Raw genomic sequence first — 18,374 nt, 5'->3', positions numbered from 1 at the left:
ACTGCCTGAGCTACGGAGCCGTCAGCCCTGCGCGCAAGGCGCAGCCCACCACGCGTGAAGTCGCTGTGCCCGAGACTGGGCTTTAAACGCTTTGGCCCCTGGAGGCTGTTTATTGCTTTGCATTTCACTGAGGCTGGGCCGTTCGGCTTTCTGGGTCTCATGGGCTATTTAGCTCATCATCTAGCCCGCTGCTAACTGTGGTGCTATTCTATATGTATTGCTTATTTGTTAAGCACAGACAAGCTGCCTGCTGGAGCTGTCCTGGCCACAGAAAACAAGCAACCCCTGCCCCCAGGCGTTGACAGGCTAAGGCCTGGAGGCCCAATCCTGCCAAGCGCTGAGCAATTCCTGAGAGGCACTGAATGGGCTCCTCTCCTGGAGGCGAGCGAGTTCAGCCCCTCCCAGAAGATGCTCAGCCCCGGGCGGGCCCTAAAATCAGGCCTACCTTGGCCACACCGACATCTATTTATAACACTCGCATCAGAACACTACCCCGGGCACAGTGCCACAGCACTACCGCCCTTACTTCATAAACGCGGCGGGAAGTATCTAAATCCAGGCCGGACTCGTTTGGGTTGGGATTGGCACAAAGAGCGTGTGGACGCATTTAATTCGGTGCCATTCAGAAGTGTTTTACTGCCCGGAGAAGCTGCGTAAGATTGCGCCCTGCGGGATGTGGTGAAGGAAACGCTGCCCAGAATGAGGTTATTCTGCGGCCGAGGAGCAGAAGGGGCGGCCGGGTGCCTGGCGGAGATGGCTGGCGCAGGGCAGGGCTCCGCAGCGTCCCGCGGCGTTTCGGGCCGATCTCAGAGTCCCCAGCCCGCCGCACACGCAGCACAGTCACACGCGGGTGCTGGGCGCGGGGCCTGCAGCCCAGGAGAAGCCCTTCGGGGTACGGCTGCCAAGTCTCGGGGGCGGGCGGCGTCCGCCGGGGCTTGGCAGAAGCAGCAGCACCCCCACGGGTTCCTTTAAGAGGCGGCGCCAGAGCCGGCGGCGCGGTGCATTATGGGATAGTGGAGGCGAGCTGAGGCCTAGTTGGTAAACACGGAGCCGGGGCCTGTCTTGCGTCGTCTGCGCTCTCCGGGTAAGTCCGGCTGCTGGCGAGGCCCGGCCCGGCCCGATTCTCCAGCCTGAGGCGCTGCGGTCGCGTGGGGGGACAGAATAGGGGCAGCTGCCGCCTGGACGTGGGGCAGCGGGGCCAGGCCGAGGCACTGGGGCGGCAGCGGTGTTGCCGGGCTAGGCACAGCGTAACTCCCCCGCTCGGAGTTTCCCTGACTAGAGACCCACCCGCCTGGGAAGGGGCTCCCTGGATGCGTGTCCGCCTGCCTCGGTGCTGGGAGCCGCTAGACCTCCGGCTGCGCGCGATTCCCCGGGCCCTCCCGGATCACGAGTCCCCAAATAACTGCGCAGGCCAGGCCGTGTAGACAAGAACCGGCGTCGGGTCCCTGCCCCCAGCCGTTAGTCCCGGTGCGCTGCGGGAGAGTAGCAGACACGGGGAAGTGGCTGAGGCAGGTGTCAAGGGCTGCAACTTGGGCTCTCTGAAAGGTTCGCGACCCTGGTCAGTCCACGGGCCAGTGACTAGCTGGTAACGAAACCAGCTGACTGTCTCGTGGGTTTTCATAGAAGGCTTGTGTGATTTGAGACAGGATTCCTGAGATTTATAGCCAGCTTTGCCCCTACTTGTCCTCTTGGGTGAAGTATCTGACCTTGCTGTGCATTGCTGTTTTTCTGTCTGTAAGGTTGGGATAATACTTATCAACTTTATTTCCTTGACTTTTTGTGAAGCCTTTTTTATGCATGGTCATAAAACGCCCTGAAGTCTTTGCAAAAGTACTGCATAAGGGCACGGTGTCTGCTCGCATCCCGGAACAGAAGTTGGTCCAATAAAAGATATATTACCTCACCCAACTTGTCTCAAAAGTATATCTCGTTCTTTACAAGAAATGTATTTTGTTAATACAGACCTATGATCTGCTTGTCCACATTGACATGTTATTGATAGTCCTGAAACTACTCACGCTGTTTTTTATTTAAAAAAAAAAATGTACAATTTCCTACTTCATTTGCAAGAGATAAGAAAGTGTATTGACTGTGTATTTTTCAGTACTTATTTAACTGTTTAACATGGTTATAAACCATAAATGCCAGTGATTTCTAGTTAAGCCAATATGCTTAACAAAAAACTGGAAGGAACTAAGTGATGTAAAAAAATTGTAAAGGATTGTGATGTCAAATAAAAATAACTAATATATTAAACATTGATTTTCCTTTAATTTTTAATAATTCTTTAGAGTGTTAAATCTATTGTCCTTTTCAATATCCCCATATGTGTTCGTGTCAGAAGGAAAAAGACAATGGCATCTGGGACTGTTGAAATAATTAACTCTACCCCTGCGGGAGGGTCGAATGATGTAAGCTTGGAGGAACCAAAGAAGATGACAAGAGAAGACTGGAGGAAAAAGAAGGAACTAGAAGAACAGAGAAAGTTGGGTAATGCTCCAGCTGAAGTGGATGAGGAAGGAAAGTAAGTTTCATCTAAGATTATGCTTGATTTTCTGTTTCAGATAAAATACACTTGCCCTGCTCATTACTAAAGAAAACGTTGAGGAAAATGGCTAAATTCCAGTAATGCTGGGGAGACTTTTTGTGAAAGCTGAACTTTGTGAATTAGCTGCTCAGGCGTAAATCATCCCCACTCTTCTGCAAGTTAGAGTTTCCTTAAACAAACAACTGGTACTAATCTGGTATACAGTGGGTGGAGCTGCCAATTGTAGATGGGGGGCTCTTGTGGTTGAGTACAATGGGATTATGGTGTTAGGCAGAGGGTGGGACTGGAGAGCCTGTTATGGAGATTCTCCATTTCTTTTCCTCTACCTCTGATCTGTACCAAAGGCTATTTCACTAACTTTGGCAGGAGTAGTAGTCATGGTGTAGTAGTCAGTTTTGCATCTCAGAAAGGGGGATTGCTCTGTCTGTATCCCCAGTATACTGTAGCACCAAGCCAAGTTACTTGATTTGGAGGCAAGATGTGAGCCTATGTGAACTGACTGCAACAAAAGAAAGGAAAATCATTGTTTACTTATTTTGACAATTATAGTTAGTTTAAATTCATTAAGATAATGTTTACTACAGCTCATCTGTCACAAAAAGACTAACGCTGAATATAATAAGACATTATACTGTTTTTCACTTATGCCACATTGTTTACATCATTTGCATGTGTCTAAATATTTTTGATATCTTCTTACAGAGATATCAACCCTCATATTCCTCAGTACATCTCTTCAGTGCCATGGTACATAGATCCTTCAAAAAGACCTACATTAAAGCACCAGAGACCTCAGCCAGAGAAGCAGAAAGAGTTTACCTCCTCTGTGGAATGGTACAAACGAGGTGTTCAAGAGGTAAAATATCTTTATGGTGTAGCAAAGATGAGACGTGTGGAACATTGTTTTGGGAAGGGAGGAATTGTGATAAATATAGGAGAATCTTCTTTGAATGAAATTGATTTTTCTTTGTGATGATTTTATTATGAAAAGTGTTTCACTATAACTAATCTAAGTTTTGGTAACTCCGGTGTTCAGTTTTGTCCTCACTTACCCCACGTGGAAATATTTTTTCCTTCTTTTTCACTTGCTGGAAGACCTGAACCCCTACACACCAAGACTGAAGAACAATAACAGTATATTTAGTCTGTTTTTTTTTTCTGTTGTGATCTTTTCTGACTACTGAAAAAAATTGAAGCAGAATATTAGTTTTTCTCTTCGTAGAGAAAAATTGGGGATGTGGAGTGTATTTTAGTGTAAGAATTGCCAAGAAGGGCTCCCAACAAGTTTGATTGTGGTTTTCCTTTGATATCCAGTGGTTTCCTTAACTGTATTAAAGCAATGTAAAATGTCTTATAATCTCTCACTAACCATAAAATGGTGTTGGATTGTAATCCAGATATTTAATTTCTTAGTTTATTTAGACACAGTGCTCCACTAATAGGTTTCAGATCTTTTCTAAAGGGACTGTGTCTGTGAGTATAGTTCAGTCTTTATTACTATTTTGATTCTCTGCATCTGCGTCCAACAAGGGTGGAATTGCTTTTTCTTTTCTTGGTAATGTATAAACTGCTACTAATAACTGAAATGAGACCACTGTTTTAAAATAGGTTATTAAATAGCAATCAAATTAAATTACTTTAGTTTACATGCTAAGGTGAATGTATTTAAATGAATAATCTAGTCTAGAGGAGAAAATCTGACAGCTCAATCCAGCACTTTTAAGTTTGGGAGTTTATAGATTCCTATGATCAATTCTTCTGAAATATCTATTCCCTCTAGTTTCTGCACTGATTGGGGGGAGGGGCAGAGTGAAAGTGGAAACCTTTGCCATAGGCTTTCCAGAGCATTTGGGAAACAACTGAAACTGTGTGTTTTGGCTTTGTAGAGCTAATTTTGTGTGCACAGATTCACCTTCACTTAATCAGGCTAATGAAAAATGCACATCAGCCAAAGCTGCTTATTGGAAATGTGTGGGTCAGTGTTATATCACAGTGTTTGTTCCCCCTTATATTTAGAATGCTGTTGCAACTAAGTACCGCAAAGGAGCCTGTGAGAACTGTGGTGCAATGACACATACAAAGAAAGACTGCCTGGAGGTAAACCTGACTACTTTTGGTGTCTGACTGTTTCTTGGAAAATATTACTGTGAATTTGCATTGGTGGAAAATATGTAGTTTGGCACATCTAAACTAGCTCTTCAAAGTGATTTTAATCAATCTCTCAAATACAGTTTGAGATGTTTGAAGGCTGTTCATCCAAACCAGTTTTATGTAGGAGGAATACATAAGGAAAAAACTGTTAGCATATCAAAAGACTTATCTTTTCATGGTATAATGGGTCAACCCATATATATATATAATATAAAAACATTTACCAATTGGGATAAGAAAACGGGCACGTCAGACTACCACATCTCACCCACGCTTTTCTTTTCATTGTATAATTTATTGAAGTAATTGTCTTACACTGCTTTGGGTCAAGCACAGCCCAGGATGCCTTTTTCAACTCCAAATCTGTTAAAATGGGATTTCTTAAAAGTACTCTTAAATGTCTGACGATGGGACACCAACTTCAATCTGTTCAGTTTAAAAAGTAACTTCATGTACTGCAAAAAAACCGAGGAGTCCTTGTGGCATCTTAGAGACTAACAAATGTATTTGGGCATAAGCTTTCATGGGCTGGAACCCACTGCATCAGATGTATGAAGTAAAAGATACAGGAGCAGGTATAAATACATGAAAGGATGTGGGTTGCTTTACCAAGTGTTTATACCTGCTCCTGTATCTTTTACTTCATACATCTGATGCAGTGGGTTCTAGCCCACGAAAGCTTATGCCCAAATACATTTGTTAGTCTCTAAGGTGCCACAAAGACTCCTTTTTTTTTTTTTTTTTTGCTGATACAGACTAACACAGCTACCACTGAAACCTGTCTTCATGTACTGCATTTGCCTCTGAGTCTTTGTGTCAACTTTTTTTTGGTGGTTTTTACAATCACACTTTATTTAAAAAAAACAAAACTTTTTTTCTCTCTCCCTTGCGTGTATGACCCACAAAAACAGGGGAAACTAACACAGGCTTTGCTCACATGTATGACTTTGCAGAAATCCTCTCATCTTTGTTCTAGCACTCCACCAACTCTAGTGTAGACCAGCATTGTTCTACACTACTTGTGTTCTCCAGATCTCCTCTGATTAGGATTAGTAGTCAAAAACGCCATTGTTAATTTATACTAGCATTCTTGCCATTTCTAGAAGTGATCCAATAGTGGGAGAATTCCCCAAAACTACCTCTGTTGATGCAGCCTAACTGTCTAAACAGGGAAATGCACAGTGAAGGAACTAAAAACTAATCTTCCAGTAAAGAGTTCTTTTAGGTCAGTGGTCAGCAGCCTTTCAGAAGTAGTGTGCCGAGTCTTCATTTATTCACTCTAATTTAAGGTTTTGCGTGCCAGTAATTCATTTTAACATTTTTAGAAGGTCTTTTTCTATAAGCCTATAATATATAACCAAACTATTGTTGTATGTAAAGTAAATAAGGTTTTTAAAATGTTTAAGAAGCTTCATTTAAAATTAAATTAAAATGCAGAGCCCCCTAGACCGGTGGCCAAGACCCGGGCAGCATGAGTGCCACTGAAAATCAGCTCGCATGCCGCCTTTGACATGCATGCCATAGGTTGCCTGCCTCTGTTTTAGGTGGTGTTGGCAGCAGTAGATAAAATAAAAGCAGCTACGCTTTTGTTAGTTGTTTTAAGTCAATGTCTTTTTAAGCTGACTTCAGTATATAAAATCTAGAAGTAACAGTGGACATATATGTAGAGCTGTAGGTTGCTGTATTGTCAAGGTATCTAAGAGGAATTCAGTTTTTTAAAGAGATGTATATAAGTGAGTAATGTGGCTGTCCTTTAGACTAAAATAATGCAAAGGTAACGGCGGCTTCCCTTTTTCAGAGACCTAGGAAAGTTGGAGCAAAATTCACAGGCCTTAATATTGCACCAGATGAACATATGCAGCCTACGCTAATGTTTGATTATGATGGGAAGAGAGATCGTTGGAATGGTTATAACCCGGAAGAGCACATGAAGATTGTAGAAGAATATTCCAAAGTTGACTTGGTATGTAGGTATTTAGGTGAATAGACTTACTAAACATTCTTCAACATGTGCTGCATTCATAATGCAAAAGATATGTGGATTTTCTCTTTGGTTATTTAGATTTCTTTACTTGTTGAACTAAAAACTGAAAAATAAAAATGGAATTGCAGAAGGATTCACCCTGTAAATGAACTGCAGATCAGAGTTGCATACACACTATTGCAAGCACTTCTTAAATTGACTTAATTTTTCTGTATGTATAATCACCAACAGTAAATACTTGATTTGGGGTAGGTAATATTGATAATGATTGACCATGGAATTAAAATATTTGAGCTTAGCTGGACTTTTAATGTTTTCTATAGCAGATATGAATGCCAATGCTGAAAGCAGACACTTCGAATTTTAACTCAGTGAAACTGACATGCCTTACTGTGTCAGCCCAATGAGCCAGAGTATTTTAGAGAGTATGGACCTGTAAATTTGCTCATATTAAGTAAACTGGTTCTGACAGGAAGATAGCCTTTAGGTACTCTTCCCTCCCTCTAGTAATCAAGAGACTAGCGTGATGTAGCCAGTAGCTAGGGATTTGGAAGAGCAGTATAAAAACGGACGTTGGGGCACTGGGTCCGTTGGATAAGTCTACACTGCAATCAAACACCTAAGGCTGGCCCGAGTCAGTTGACTCAGGCTTGCGGGGCTATAAAACTGCAGTGGAGGTTTTGGGCTCCGGCTGGAGCCTGGGCTCTGAGACCCTTTTCCTTTTCAGGTCTCAGAGCCTCTGCTCCAGCCTAAACTGTTAACATCTGCATTGCAATTTTTTAGCCCCACAAGCCAAGCCCTGCAAGCCTGAGTCAGCTTGTGTTTCGTTGCAGTGTAGGCATACCTTGAGTGGTAGCGGTTGGTTGGTAGCAACAAATTCGGGTCCTAACTCGTACATTTAAAGTTCTAAATGCACCCAGAGGTGCTTATGAGTGTTTTTGATCGATCACTTTTATTTAGCAAAATAAAATAAAAACACCGTCTTTCTATGTTTAGGCTAAACGTACTCTGAAAGCCCAGAAGTTGCAGGAAGAGTTGGCTTCAGGAAAACTGATGGAGCAGGTGGTAAGTAAGCTAAAACCTGGCATATTTTACTTCAAACTGAAACAAAAAAAGTGCCTTTTTTCCTTTTCTGAATAGAACAGGTCATCTCTGCCTTCAGATGCTGGTAGCCCAAATAACTAGTAGAGGACATTTTAACATATATGTGCTTCATTTGCTGTCTTATCTTTTTTTTGTGTGTGCAGATCTGAAGCTTCTGTTTTGCAACTGCTTGCTTTTCAGCACATGCCGTTGATAGGAGTAGCACCTAGCACTGGGGCAAGTGGTAGAGCAGTGATTTTTTTTGTCTGTTGGGCATTTTTATAAAGCCTGTTTATCCTATATTGTCCAGTACTTTAATCCTTTTTATAAAGTAAGTACAGTAACAAGAAAAATGTACTTGTATCAGGAAGTACTTTAAAATACTCTGAATTAAGTGAAAAAGGGTTAATCTTTGCTTCATAGTTAGGCTCCCATTTTCCAGTCCTGACAATTGATGGCCTTGCCAAGGCATGGAAAACAGAGTTTAGAGAATCATGCTGTCTGTTAGTAAATTTTATTCAGGGAGTGAAATACTTAGGCTTGAGAGGTTTTATATAATTTTACTAACTTTCAGAGTAACAGCCGTGTTAGTCTGTATTCGCAAAAAGAAAAGGAGTACTTGTGGCACCTTAGAGACTAACCAGTTTATTTGAGCATAAGCTGTTGTGAGCTACAGCTCACTTCATCGGATGCATACTGTGGAAAGTGTAGAAGATCTTTTTATGCACACGAAGCATGAAAAAATGGGTGTTTACCACTACAAAAGGTTTTCTCTCCCCCCACCCCACTCTCCTGCTGGTAATAGCTTATCTAAAGTGATCACTCTTTTATCACTTTAGATAAGCTATTACCAGCAGGAGAGTGGGGTGGGGGGAGAGAAAACCTTTTGTAGTGGTAAACACCCATTTTTTCATGCTTTGTGTGCATAAAAAGATCTTCTACACTTTCCACAGTATGCATCCGATGAAGTGAGCTGTAGCTCACAAAAGCTTATGCTCAAATAAACTGGTTAGTCTCTAAGATGCCACAAGTACGCCTTTGCTTTTTACTAACTTTCTAACTATGAAATCTTCCCATGGATTGATTTGTCAGTGGTTAGTATGAACTTGGTTCAATATCTGAAATCCACACTTTACATCTTGTTCAGATTTTTGTGCTACTATTTGTCGATTCTTGGTTAACCTTTATTTTGAGGTTGGGGAATATCAACACACATTCCTCTTGGCTTGCAGATCTCTTTGCTGTGGCTTTAGTTTTCATTTTCCTTCTCACTAGTGGCTCTTGCATTATAATTAGGGCCTTAGTAATTAAATTAACTAAATATTCTTGTAAGAGGGTTTAATGGTAACTTTGCATGTCTTCAAAAAAATTAAACATAAAGAGATGGCTATAAGTGAGGGGTAGTTCTCAGAATATAGTATACTGTGTTTACTCTGTTACTGATCAATAACAAAACAAAGAATTTATGCCATTTGTCCTCCATTTTCTAGGGAATGTAACCACAAATTTTGTCCCTAGATGGCCGACTAAACTTGGTCTCTAATCCTGATACAGGATATACTCTTCTTCCTAAGGACTAAACAGAACAATCAGAGCTAATTAAAGATAGCACCCATCTCTTTCCTTCTACCTGCCCCAGCAGGAACCTCCATCTCCCTCCCAGAGCCAAAAGGAAGGCCCTTTCACTCTCCACAACAAGCCATTCTCTGGGGGTGAAGAACTTCATGCTCTTTATTTCCCTTCATTAAGTGGTCAGACACTCTCTCCATAGTTTCATCCAAATGCCAGATCGCCTTCAGCCTCCCCCGGTGACTCTGGGCATGAGGGAGGTGACAGACGTGGAGCATGTGAAGAATGCAGGGAAAGATTTCTGGGAGAGAGAATGTGGAGTGGGACTAGATGAGTTTCTCCTAGGACTCCTTGTCCTTCCTCCAGTGTCCCCGTGGATCCTCCCTTCTCCTCCACTCCAGAGGTCACCTCAACCTGGAAATTAATTGGTCCCTCTTAAAACACTTCAGCTGACTTCCTCTGGGTTAAACCAAGGGTTCTGGTCTCTAAACAAAAATGACTAAGGTACTTTGCAACCCTGTTAAATCATCAATTCCAGAATACTTTTGAAATGTTAAGGTCTAATGAGACATTAATTTGGAACTATCAGTGTTGATAGACAGTAGAACTGACTTTATGCAACACTCTCACAGTTCAGGGACTCATCACTCTTGCGAGATATATAGTGGTTTGATGTGAAAATAATTAAAATATTTCTCAAAAAGGTTTCTGTGCTGTGAGAGGCTTGTAAACTTTCAAGCAAAAAATGTATATCACAATGATCTGTTCTGCAGTTTGTTCCATGGTTATCACATTTGTCTTCCACTGCCTTTGGGGTAAGCCCTGCTTTGATTGTCCAACAATTTCCTCTACTTTCCCCTCCCAAATATCTTCCCACCCTAAAGTTTTGTATTCTCTGCTCATGTGCTCTTTTTTTTTTTGCTGTAGAACTCCCCAAGACACCACTGGGAAGAGGAGGAATCAAATTCACAGACCGTAAGACACTTATCAAATGATTCACTCAAAGGAAGGAAAACCAGATGCTGGATGGGGTTGGCATGGGACCTGCTGTGGTGGCTTCATGCCATCTATGGATTCCCTGAGCAATGGAAGCTCAGCAGGGGCAAGGCCTGGAGTTACTGGCTTTGCAGCTGCTTTGTGCTGCCAGAGTGGTACAAAGTAGCTGGAGTTGGGTTCCAGGATCTGGCTCTTTGTCTTTGAATCTTATTGTGGTACTAACTCTTAGAAACAAGTTGTCAGGCTGGAGAATAACTGACTTTTAAAGAAAATCCAGGCCATATCAAGAACAGTGGCCATATTTTTTTAATTGCAGTTTTATTTTAAGTGTATTTTAACTCTTGGGTTTCATAAGTAGAAATGGAAATCTTCTAACAGATTTATTTCTAATTTTTTTCAGTGTAACTGTAGAATAGATTCTAACACTTAACCCAGAATTTACATTGCAAATGCCTAATTAGAGAGACTGGGGGATGGGCTGAGGGGTTCTTAAAAGATTTTTTTTTAACTAATCAATTTAAACGAATAATAACTAATAATCAAAATAAACTAATAAAATAAACTAATTTAAACTGTATTTATTTCTAGATTGAACGCCCATCATTTTACTTAGTAGTTTTCTGACTCTGTTTTCAGGAAAGAGATCATAACAGTGAAGGTGAGGATGAAGATAAATATGCAGATGATATTGACATGCCTGGACAGAACTTTGACTCCAAAAGACGTATTACAGTCCGAAACTTGCGTATTCGGGAAGACATTGCTAAAGTAAGCCACAGCAAATGAACTGGGTTATATTATGACTTTTCTCTTAATAAAAAAGTTTATTACCTGTTGTTTCTAAGGTTGTGTTCTCTTAACTAGTAGTTCTGACTAGTGGATTCAGTATGGGGCTTGGAGCCTGTAGACTTAGTTTCTGTTCCTAGCTTTGCCACTGATCTTCGTATGGCACCTTGGGTAACTCATGACCTTCCTTTACCCATTTCCCTTTTGTCAAAATATAAAAATTCTGACCTTTAGATAGTGCTTTTCACCTACAGAGCGTCAAGTGCTTTACAAAGGTAGGCAACCTATCATGGTTATCCCAACTTAAAGGAAGCTGTTGTAATACCAGTTGGAGGCATGTCAGCTAACACTTTAAAGTATCTATGAAGGGATTACAGTAATATTTTCAGTTCTGTTAGCATCCCAAATTTCTAAGTAAACATTTTGTATGTCTCCTTATTTTAGTACTTGAGGAATCTAGATCCAAATTCTGCCTACTATGATCCCAAAACGAGAGCAATGAGGGAGAACCCATATGCCAATGCAGGCAAGAATCCAGATGAGTAAGTTTGAAACTGGGATTTTGGCTACACATCTATAACAAAACTAGATAGTTAAAATTGTCTTAATATTAACCTAGTTTCTCTTTGCTGTCCTGTGTATCTTGCTACCAATGAGCGACTAGTCAGTTATGGAGGACGGAACCTTTTAATACTTTCTTGGTTACGTTCTTCTGCTTATTTTGTTTTTTTCTTCTAACTTACAAGAAGCACACACAGTGCTGATGAGGATCATTTTGTTGAGAGTTGATACTTTAAAGTGATCTTGTCAATTTAATTACCATAGGATTGATACTAATTTTTTGAGTACAAATTGTAAAGTGGGCAGAACAGCAAATTGCAGGTTACAGCAGAACCCCTCTATAGTAGAGATGGTATCTCTAGACCACAGTGATGTATATGTAAATGTATTTCAGTAGTTGGATGTTTGCAGCTATTCTCCTCTTTACCTGCAATTATCCCACCAGAAATAACTGCCAAATTCAGATAGCCCACTGTCCAGAATTTGAACTTCATGCTTCCCTGTCAAATACTTGTTAGAATCCATAGGTTGGCCTCTTGCTCCCCAAACCAGCAAGCATTCAGAATGTTGCAGAGCTAACGTGTTAACTCTCAGGGAGAAAGCAGAGGAGTAGTGATGTGAATTACATTTGTGTATGTTTTTCTGTGGCCCAGGTAGGGAATAGAAACAATGTTGCAGGAGGTCTTACCATTTTGGGAGTCTTGGTGACTGTTCTTTTCAAGCAAGAGAGATTCACAGTTAACAAAAGTAACGATGCCAAAAATGGATGAAGGAATTTATGTGCTTAACAGAGAGTAAGGGTGTTGCACATTACTTAAATAATTGTTTTTTGGTTTTTTTTTTGTAGAGTTGGTTATGCAGGTGACAACTTTGTTCGTTACACTGGTGATACCATTTCAATGGCACAAACTCAGTGTAAGTATTTCATTAAATCAGAAAAATCATACCTTAAAAATTGAAATTCCATATTTCTGTGCCAAGGAAGAAATGTCTCTTGTTACAGGTAAACTTGACTGCATGATGACTCTTAGACAAAGAATAGGTTAAAGGTGCTATTTGAAAAGCATGTATACGATTCAAAATGATCATTTTAATTAAGTGATGGCTCTTTGTTTTATATATAGTGTTTGCTTGGGAGGCTTATGACAAAGGCTCCGAAGTTCATCTTCAAGCAGACCCTACAAAACTGGAACTCCTGTACAAATCCTTCAAGGTGAAAAAAGAAGATTTTAAGGAACAACAGAAAGAAAGCATCCTAGAGAAGGTAACAAAAACAAATGCCCAACGAACAAGAATGCTGTTAAGAGCAGGTCCAGCTTGGGTTTTTTCTTTTTTCATTTAAAAAAAAAAAAAAAAAAAAAACCACATTATTAGTGTGGGCCAAACCACCTGTTAACCTTTCTGATCAAACTCTAAAATTATGTAGTCTTTATACCTGTTGTGTCTGGTAAGTTATTTAATATAGACACATTAGTATAGCTGACGGTCTGTTAGCATTTTCTGTGGTCACGGGCCTCATCCCTCAGCTGTCAGAAGAGTGTACCTCTGGTGAAAACTTGGCAGAGCAAGATGTGGGGGTCTGGATTTATGTTTTAAAATACATACAAGTGGTGGAAAATAGTTTTTGCATTGTTAAAATTGATCTTTTAGGAAGAAGATAACTTGGGATAGTTTAGACTAAGTATTTGCAAATATTTCACAACACACACAACATAAGTGCTTTTCAAAATCTTAATTTTCAGACTTTGGGATTGCCATAATGAGTGCAGTTTTTTAGATAAACATTTTTCTATTTTGCTGTATTACGATCAGTTTTACTTAGACCACGTGGTAAAAATAAATCATGAAGGTGCTAACATTTGTTAAGCACAAGTTGTTGACAAACTATATTGTCTAATTGTTCTATACTTGGATTGTTTTTCTAACTTTGTTTTGCTTTGAAAACTTGTAGTGGGTTAAACGAGATGTTCTATATGTAAATTGGGATATAGCACTGGAGCTGGTAATATTTCTTCAAACAAAAAAAATATGAAGTGTTACCACTGTAGCAGAAATTTGAATCTTGATCTAGTAAATCAGAAGCACAAAAAATGGATCACAGTTTACATTTTAATGTTCTAAGTGCTTGCATAGCACCCAAAGCCCAGGGAAGGTAGTGAGGTGATGAGTTTGAAATGCAGTTGCAAGTCTAAATGACTTTTTTCTTTGCTATAGATCTTCAAAAATGTTGCTTGTATTGTTGTTGTAGTATGGAGGACAAGAACATCTAGATGCTCCACCAGCAGAACTGCTGTTAGCCCAGACAGAAGACTATGTGGAGTATTCTAGGCATGGAACAGTCATCAAAGGACAAGAAAAAGCTATTGTCCGTTCTAAGTATGAAGAGGATGTAACTATCAACAACCACACAGTAAGCACCTACGTTGAAAAACAATAGCAAGAGCTAAATTTCCTGGTAAAGCAGAGGAAATATGACAAAGTGCCATGGGAACTGATGCACTGTCACTAAAGTAGTGAACTCATCTTTTTGGATAAGTTGCTTGCTTAAGTCTCTCCCTCCAAGCAGGAGAATTTAATTATTGCTAATAGGAGCTGTGTGTGAATCAAGTGGAGCGTATGTGGGGAACTTTCAAAGGCACAAATGGCAGTCATGCTTCCAACTCCCCTTGAGTTGTAATGGGAGTTGGGCACCTAGCTGTCCTTTGCCTTTGAAAATCTCCCCCATGTGCTAATTCTTGTAGATCTTAGGAGGGAAAACTGATGAACTTTGAAGATTTTTGGATGAACTACTACTTTTCTGAAAAGAGTTAAACAAAAATCATGTATGATTTGCAATGTTCCTATTATGTGATTGCTTCAGTACTGTGTCTGTCTTGCAGTGTATATGGGGTTCATATTGGAAGGAAGGCAGATGGGGATATAAATGCTGCCACTCATTTGTCAAGTATTCCTATTGTACAGGAGAAGCTGGGAAAGAAATCGCTGTAAGTATCACTTCATTTTTAGACATTAGAACAATGGGATGCTGCTATAAAAATAAGGCTAATAATTCAACTTGTCTTTCCATTTTGGTACATGCATAGTGAGTTTTCATGCCTTTTCTTTTATCTTCATTGTGCAGAATACTGCATTAGACTTACCAGAGGAAAAACCTACGGAGGAAGAGTATATGGCAAAATCCAAAACATTGATGGAGGTAGGTTACCTCCCCTCCCAAGTGTCTTCCCTTTAGAAAAGGATAACTACTTTAAAAGATTGTGGGAAGGAAGATTTTTGCATTCTGTTAATCTGGAGTTTTAAAAGGTGGAGTGGTGTAGTGACTGTACTACAAAGATGCATGGGCCAACTCTTCTGAGCTTGACTAGGAGATTTATAAAGTATTGGATCATTAATGTCTCATCTCTCAATGTTCCCAAACTAAACTCCTGAGATACAGAGTTGATAGACCCTAGAGATAAGTTCCTTGGACATGCATGTTCATAACCCATGGCATATGTCTACAACTCCTGCTTTCCTACCTCCAGATACATCAAGAAAAACAGAAAGATGAGAAAAAGAAGAAAAAGAAGAAGCAAAAGAAGAGTCCAAATTCAGATAGTGAGGGTGAAGAGAAAAAGAAACATGAAAAACTGAAAAAGGTGCACTGTGCTTTTTCAAACAGAGTTCTTGTTCTTCTTAAGAAATATTTGGTCAGTAGTATGAAGGTCCCAAAATCATGGTTCTTGTGGTGTTGTATATAGGGTTTCTCTGCTGTTGACTCTGAGTTGAAGTGACTTTTAGACAGAGTTGTATAGCTGCTTTGAAGTAAATGGTTAGAACAGTGGGTGATAGCAAAAAAGTGGAACACCAACCTAATTAATTGTGTGAAGCGAGGTGGGGAACAAACCAGCAAAACTCCTCTCTCCTTAAAGTGCCTTTTATCCCAAGGAGAAAATTAGGCCCTATCCTGCAATTGATGGTGTGCATGAGTAGATTATGGCAACTGTACAAAGTCCCAATGAAGTAATTGAATGGGGCTCCACAGAAGTACAGCAGTCTGCCCGTGTACTATCAGTTACAGCATGGGAGTCTTACACTGATATACGTTAGCGATCTTTTGGATAAACCACAGCTTCTGCTGAATAGCAAACAGTAGCACTACAGTAGGGAAGGAATAATTAATGTCTTTTAAAAAACAAAAGGGGGCGGGAAAAGCTATCCTTATGCAGTCTGGATGAAATTCTCAAAAGTTCTTAAGTCACTAAAACGCATTAGAGAATTTCACCCTTTATGTAAACTTAGCTGAAAATTCAGGAATCCTTAAATTTACCACACCCTAACATCCTACATTTACACAAATTTTAAAATGGCTAAATTAAATAATAGTGTGAACAGAGAAAACTGACAGCAAAATTAAAACATTAAGCGTGACAAATTCTAATGTGGCACAGTAGTTGGAGGTTAAACACTTAAGGCTTGTATGTGTAAAATGAGAACTAGCATTGGCTGTTTTGTGTGGATTATAGAATCCCACTGTTCTGTCTGCTGCTGGTGCTTTTAGTTAAAGTACTAGAATCTGTCCTGATTCTTAACCTCATTTTTGCTTTTACTTCAGGCATTAAATGCAGAAGAGGCTCGTCTCCTCCAGGTTAAAGAAATCATGCAGTTAGATGAGAGGAAGAGGCCATATAACAGCATGTATGAAACAAGGGAGCCTACAGAAGAGGAAATGGAGGCTTATAGAATGAAACGCCAAAGACCTGATGATCCTATGGCCTCCTTTCTTGGACAGTAATTATGTGAAAGACATTCCAGCATACAGTTCTTGGCTATTGTATATGATACTTGGTAAACCAGTAACTGGAGCTTTTCTTTCCACGTTTCTGTAACAAAACTGCACAAGTCTGCTTTGCAGAAATGGCCTGGCTTTTGCCAGGGAAAAGAAGTCTATGAATGAAGTTAACGGCTGGTGCTATAAGCATAGTAGCGCTTTCCTTTTTTTGAAAAGTATACTTGGTACAGACTTGTATTACTGAAAGGGTAAGTTGATACCTTCTAAAATTCATCGTAACAAGTAACGGGAGAGAGGAACCTATAAATTCAGGAAAACAAACTGCATCTAAACCAGTTGGCCAGCAGGTGTCACTGTTATGTAAAAACTGATGAATGTAACACAGACTCTGTCTACACTAGGGACCTTACAGTGGCGCAGCTGCGCCACTGTAAGATCTCCTGTGTAGCCGCTCTCTGCCAGCAGGAGAAAGCTCTACAGGTGGCATAAACTAAATCACCCCCAACAAGCAGCGGTAGCTATGTTGGGGGGAGGCACTTTTGTCAGTGAAACTTCTGTTGGTTGGTGGGGGGGTATTTTTTTTTTCACACTCCTGACCGACAAAAGTGCTTATGTAAACAAAGCCTTAAAAGTGGTAGGGTAGGATGACTAAGATCTTAAGACTTCTCTTATGTGTGGCTTAGTAGGAGGGAAATAGTCATTCTTCATCATTTTGGTAATTTTAGGAATGCAAAAATGTGTAAAAACTGATGTGATTTGATGTACAGACTTGGTTGAATGTAATATAAATGTTAATGCTGTCTGGTAACTGGGAATATTTTACTCTTGTCCTGAAGAGGTTGCAAGAAGTTGATATGCTACACAGAGCTTTGAAATTCTTCCTGTGTTTTAGCTAACAGTGTAGCCTTATGCATACACCCCGATATGCAATGCTGACATCCAGTGAGATAAATTGCATTTATCATGAAAGTTTGACTGGTTTACCTGCTCTGTCCGTACTCATACATGTCCAACAAAATTCAATCTCATAATCTAAACATTTGAGCAGTTTAAACAGCCAACATTACTATTATGTATTTTAAAAATAAAAAATTACCATATTTCTTTAACCCTTTGCTCCTACCAAAACTCCATCTTGCAATATTAAGTGACAGGTTTAAGGTCCAATATCTTATGGTATCTTAGTTAAAAACACGCTGTCTACACCATTGGAAAGTTGTGATTCCCAGATTTCCAAAGAGGCAGAGATGCAGCTTTTGGTTCTGTCCCTGGATGGCTGAGATATTGGATATGACACTTTCAGTATAAACTTTTAAACATTTATAAGAAATATTATAAACTCTCTCTCTCTCTCCCCCTCAAAAGGCTGTACGGGTGAATTAATATTAACAGAACCTAGCTTTACAGCTAGAAGGATTAAGAAAGTAGTCCTAATAGTGTTTTTAAAACATGTAATTTTTTTTCTCTTAAATATATGGGATATCAATTTCTAGTGGTGTGATATAGGAAGCTTTATTAGCTTGTTTGAGTTATGCAGGTCATCCCTGAATAGCAAAGTCATACAGCTGGGGGGAGTCCTCCCATGCTAATATTTTTTCTACCATAACCATATTTTTCTTATTTTTTTTAAATCTTTTATAAATAAAAGCCCAATTTCAATGTGGAAAAAATACTGACATAACTTTCCTAGTTATTTGAAATGGTATGGTATCATTATCAGTTAAAATCCAGCATGTTACAGTATACAGTTAAGTTGATTTCTTGTCCCTCCATTTTGTATTGCATTTGTCTTGTCCCTGTTTTTAACGCTCCTGTCTGCTCTGGAGCATCTTTTATTTTCAGACCATTCTGACTAATACAAAAACTTCAATAAAAAATAAAATAAGCTACATCTATCTACCACATAATGCACACAAGAGAAAAGA

The 18,374-nt window shown here is 39.9% G+C and overlaps 1 protein-coding gene across 2 annotated transcripts; it reads left to right on the top strand.

The window, feature by feature from the left end:
* The first annotated feature begins 932 nt into the window (after window positions 1–932).
* SLU7 (SLU7 homolog, splicing factor) lies at window positions 933–17,418 on the top strand. Of its 2 annotated transcripts, none has more exons than XM_084636926.1 (16): window positions 933–1,084; window positions 2,342–2,524; window positions 3,251–3,404; window positions 4,565–4,645; window positions 6,498–6,662; window positions 7,680–7,748; window positions 10,263–10,310; window positions 10,968–11,099; window positions 11,562–11,659; window positions 12,526–12,593; window positions 12,803–12,942; window positions 13,927–14,088; window positions 14,558–14,662; window positions 14,800–14,874; window positions 15,203–15,316; window positions 16,273–17,418. In XM_084636926.1, the coding sequence occupies exons 2-16, from the start codon at window positions 2,355–2,357 to the stop codon at window positions 16,450–16,452; spliced, it is 1,761 nt and encodes a 586-aa protein (XP_084493052.1). In that variant the 5' UTR covers window positions 933–1,084; window positions 2,342–2,354; the 3' UTR covers window positions 16,453–17,418. The 2 variants fall into 2 exon arrangements, with proteins under 2 accessions (XP_084493052.1, XP_084493053.1); XM_084636927.1 differs by having other exon boundaries at window positions 964–1,084; window positions 2,345–2,524.
* The last annotated feature ends 956 nt before the right edge of the window (window positions 17,419–18,374 follow it).

The sequence above is a fragment of the Lepidochelys olivacea genome (genome assembly GCF_965140295.1).
Source record: "Lepidochelys olivacea isolate rLepOli2 genome assembly, chromosome: 8".
In the NCBI taxonomy this organism is placed as follows: Eukaryota; Metazoa; Chordata; order Testudines; family Cheloniidae; genus Lepidochelys; species Lepidochelys olivacea.
Note: the sequence above shows the minus strand (reverse complement) of the source record. Positions and strands in the feature narration are given on the sequence as shown.

Excerpts from the sequence above, each read along its gene's own strand:
- SLU7 (XM_084636926.1), top strand. The coding sequence starts at position 2,355 with ATGGCATCTGGGACTGTTGAAATAATTAACTCTACCCCTGCGGGAGGG. Across the intron at positions 11,660-12,525 it reads GCAGGCAAGAATCCAGATGA|AGTTGGTTATGCAGGTGACA; the intron begins GTAAGTTTGAAA and ends TTTTTTTTGTAG. Across the intron at positions 12,943-13,926 it reads AAGAAAGCATCCTAGAGAAG|TATGGAGGACAAGAACATCT; the intron begins GTAACAAAAACA and ends TTGTTGTTGTAG.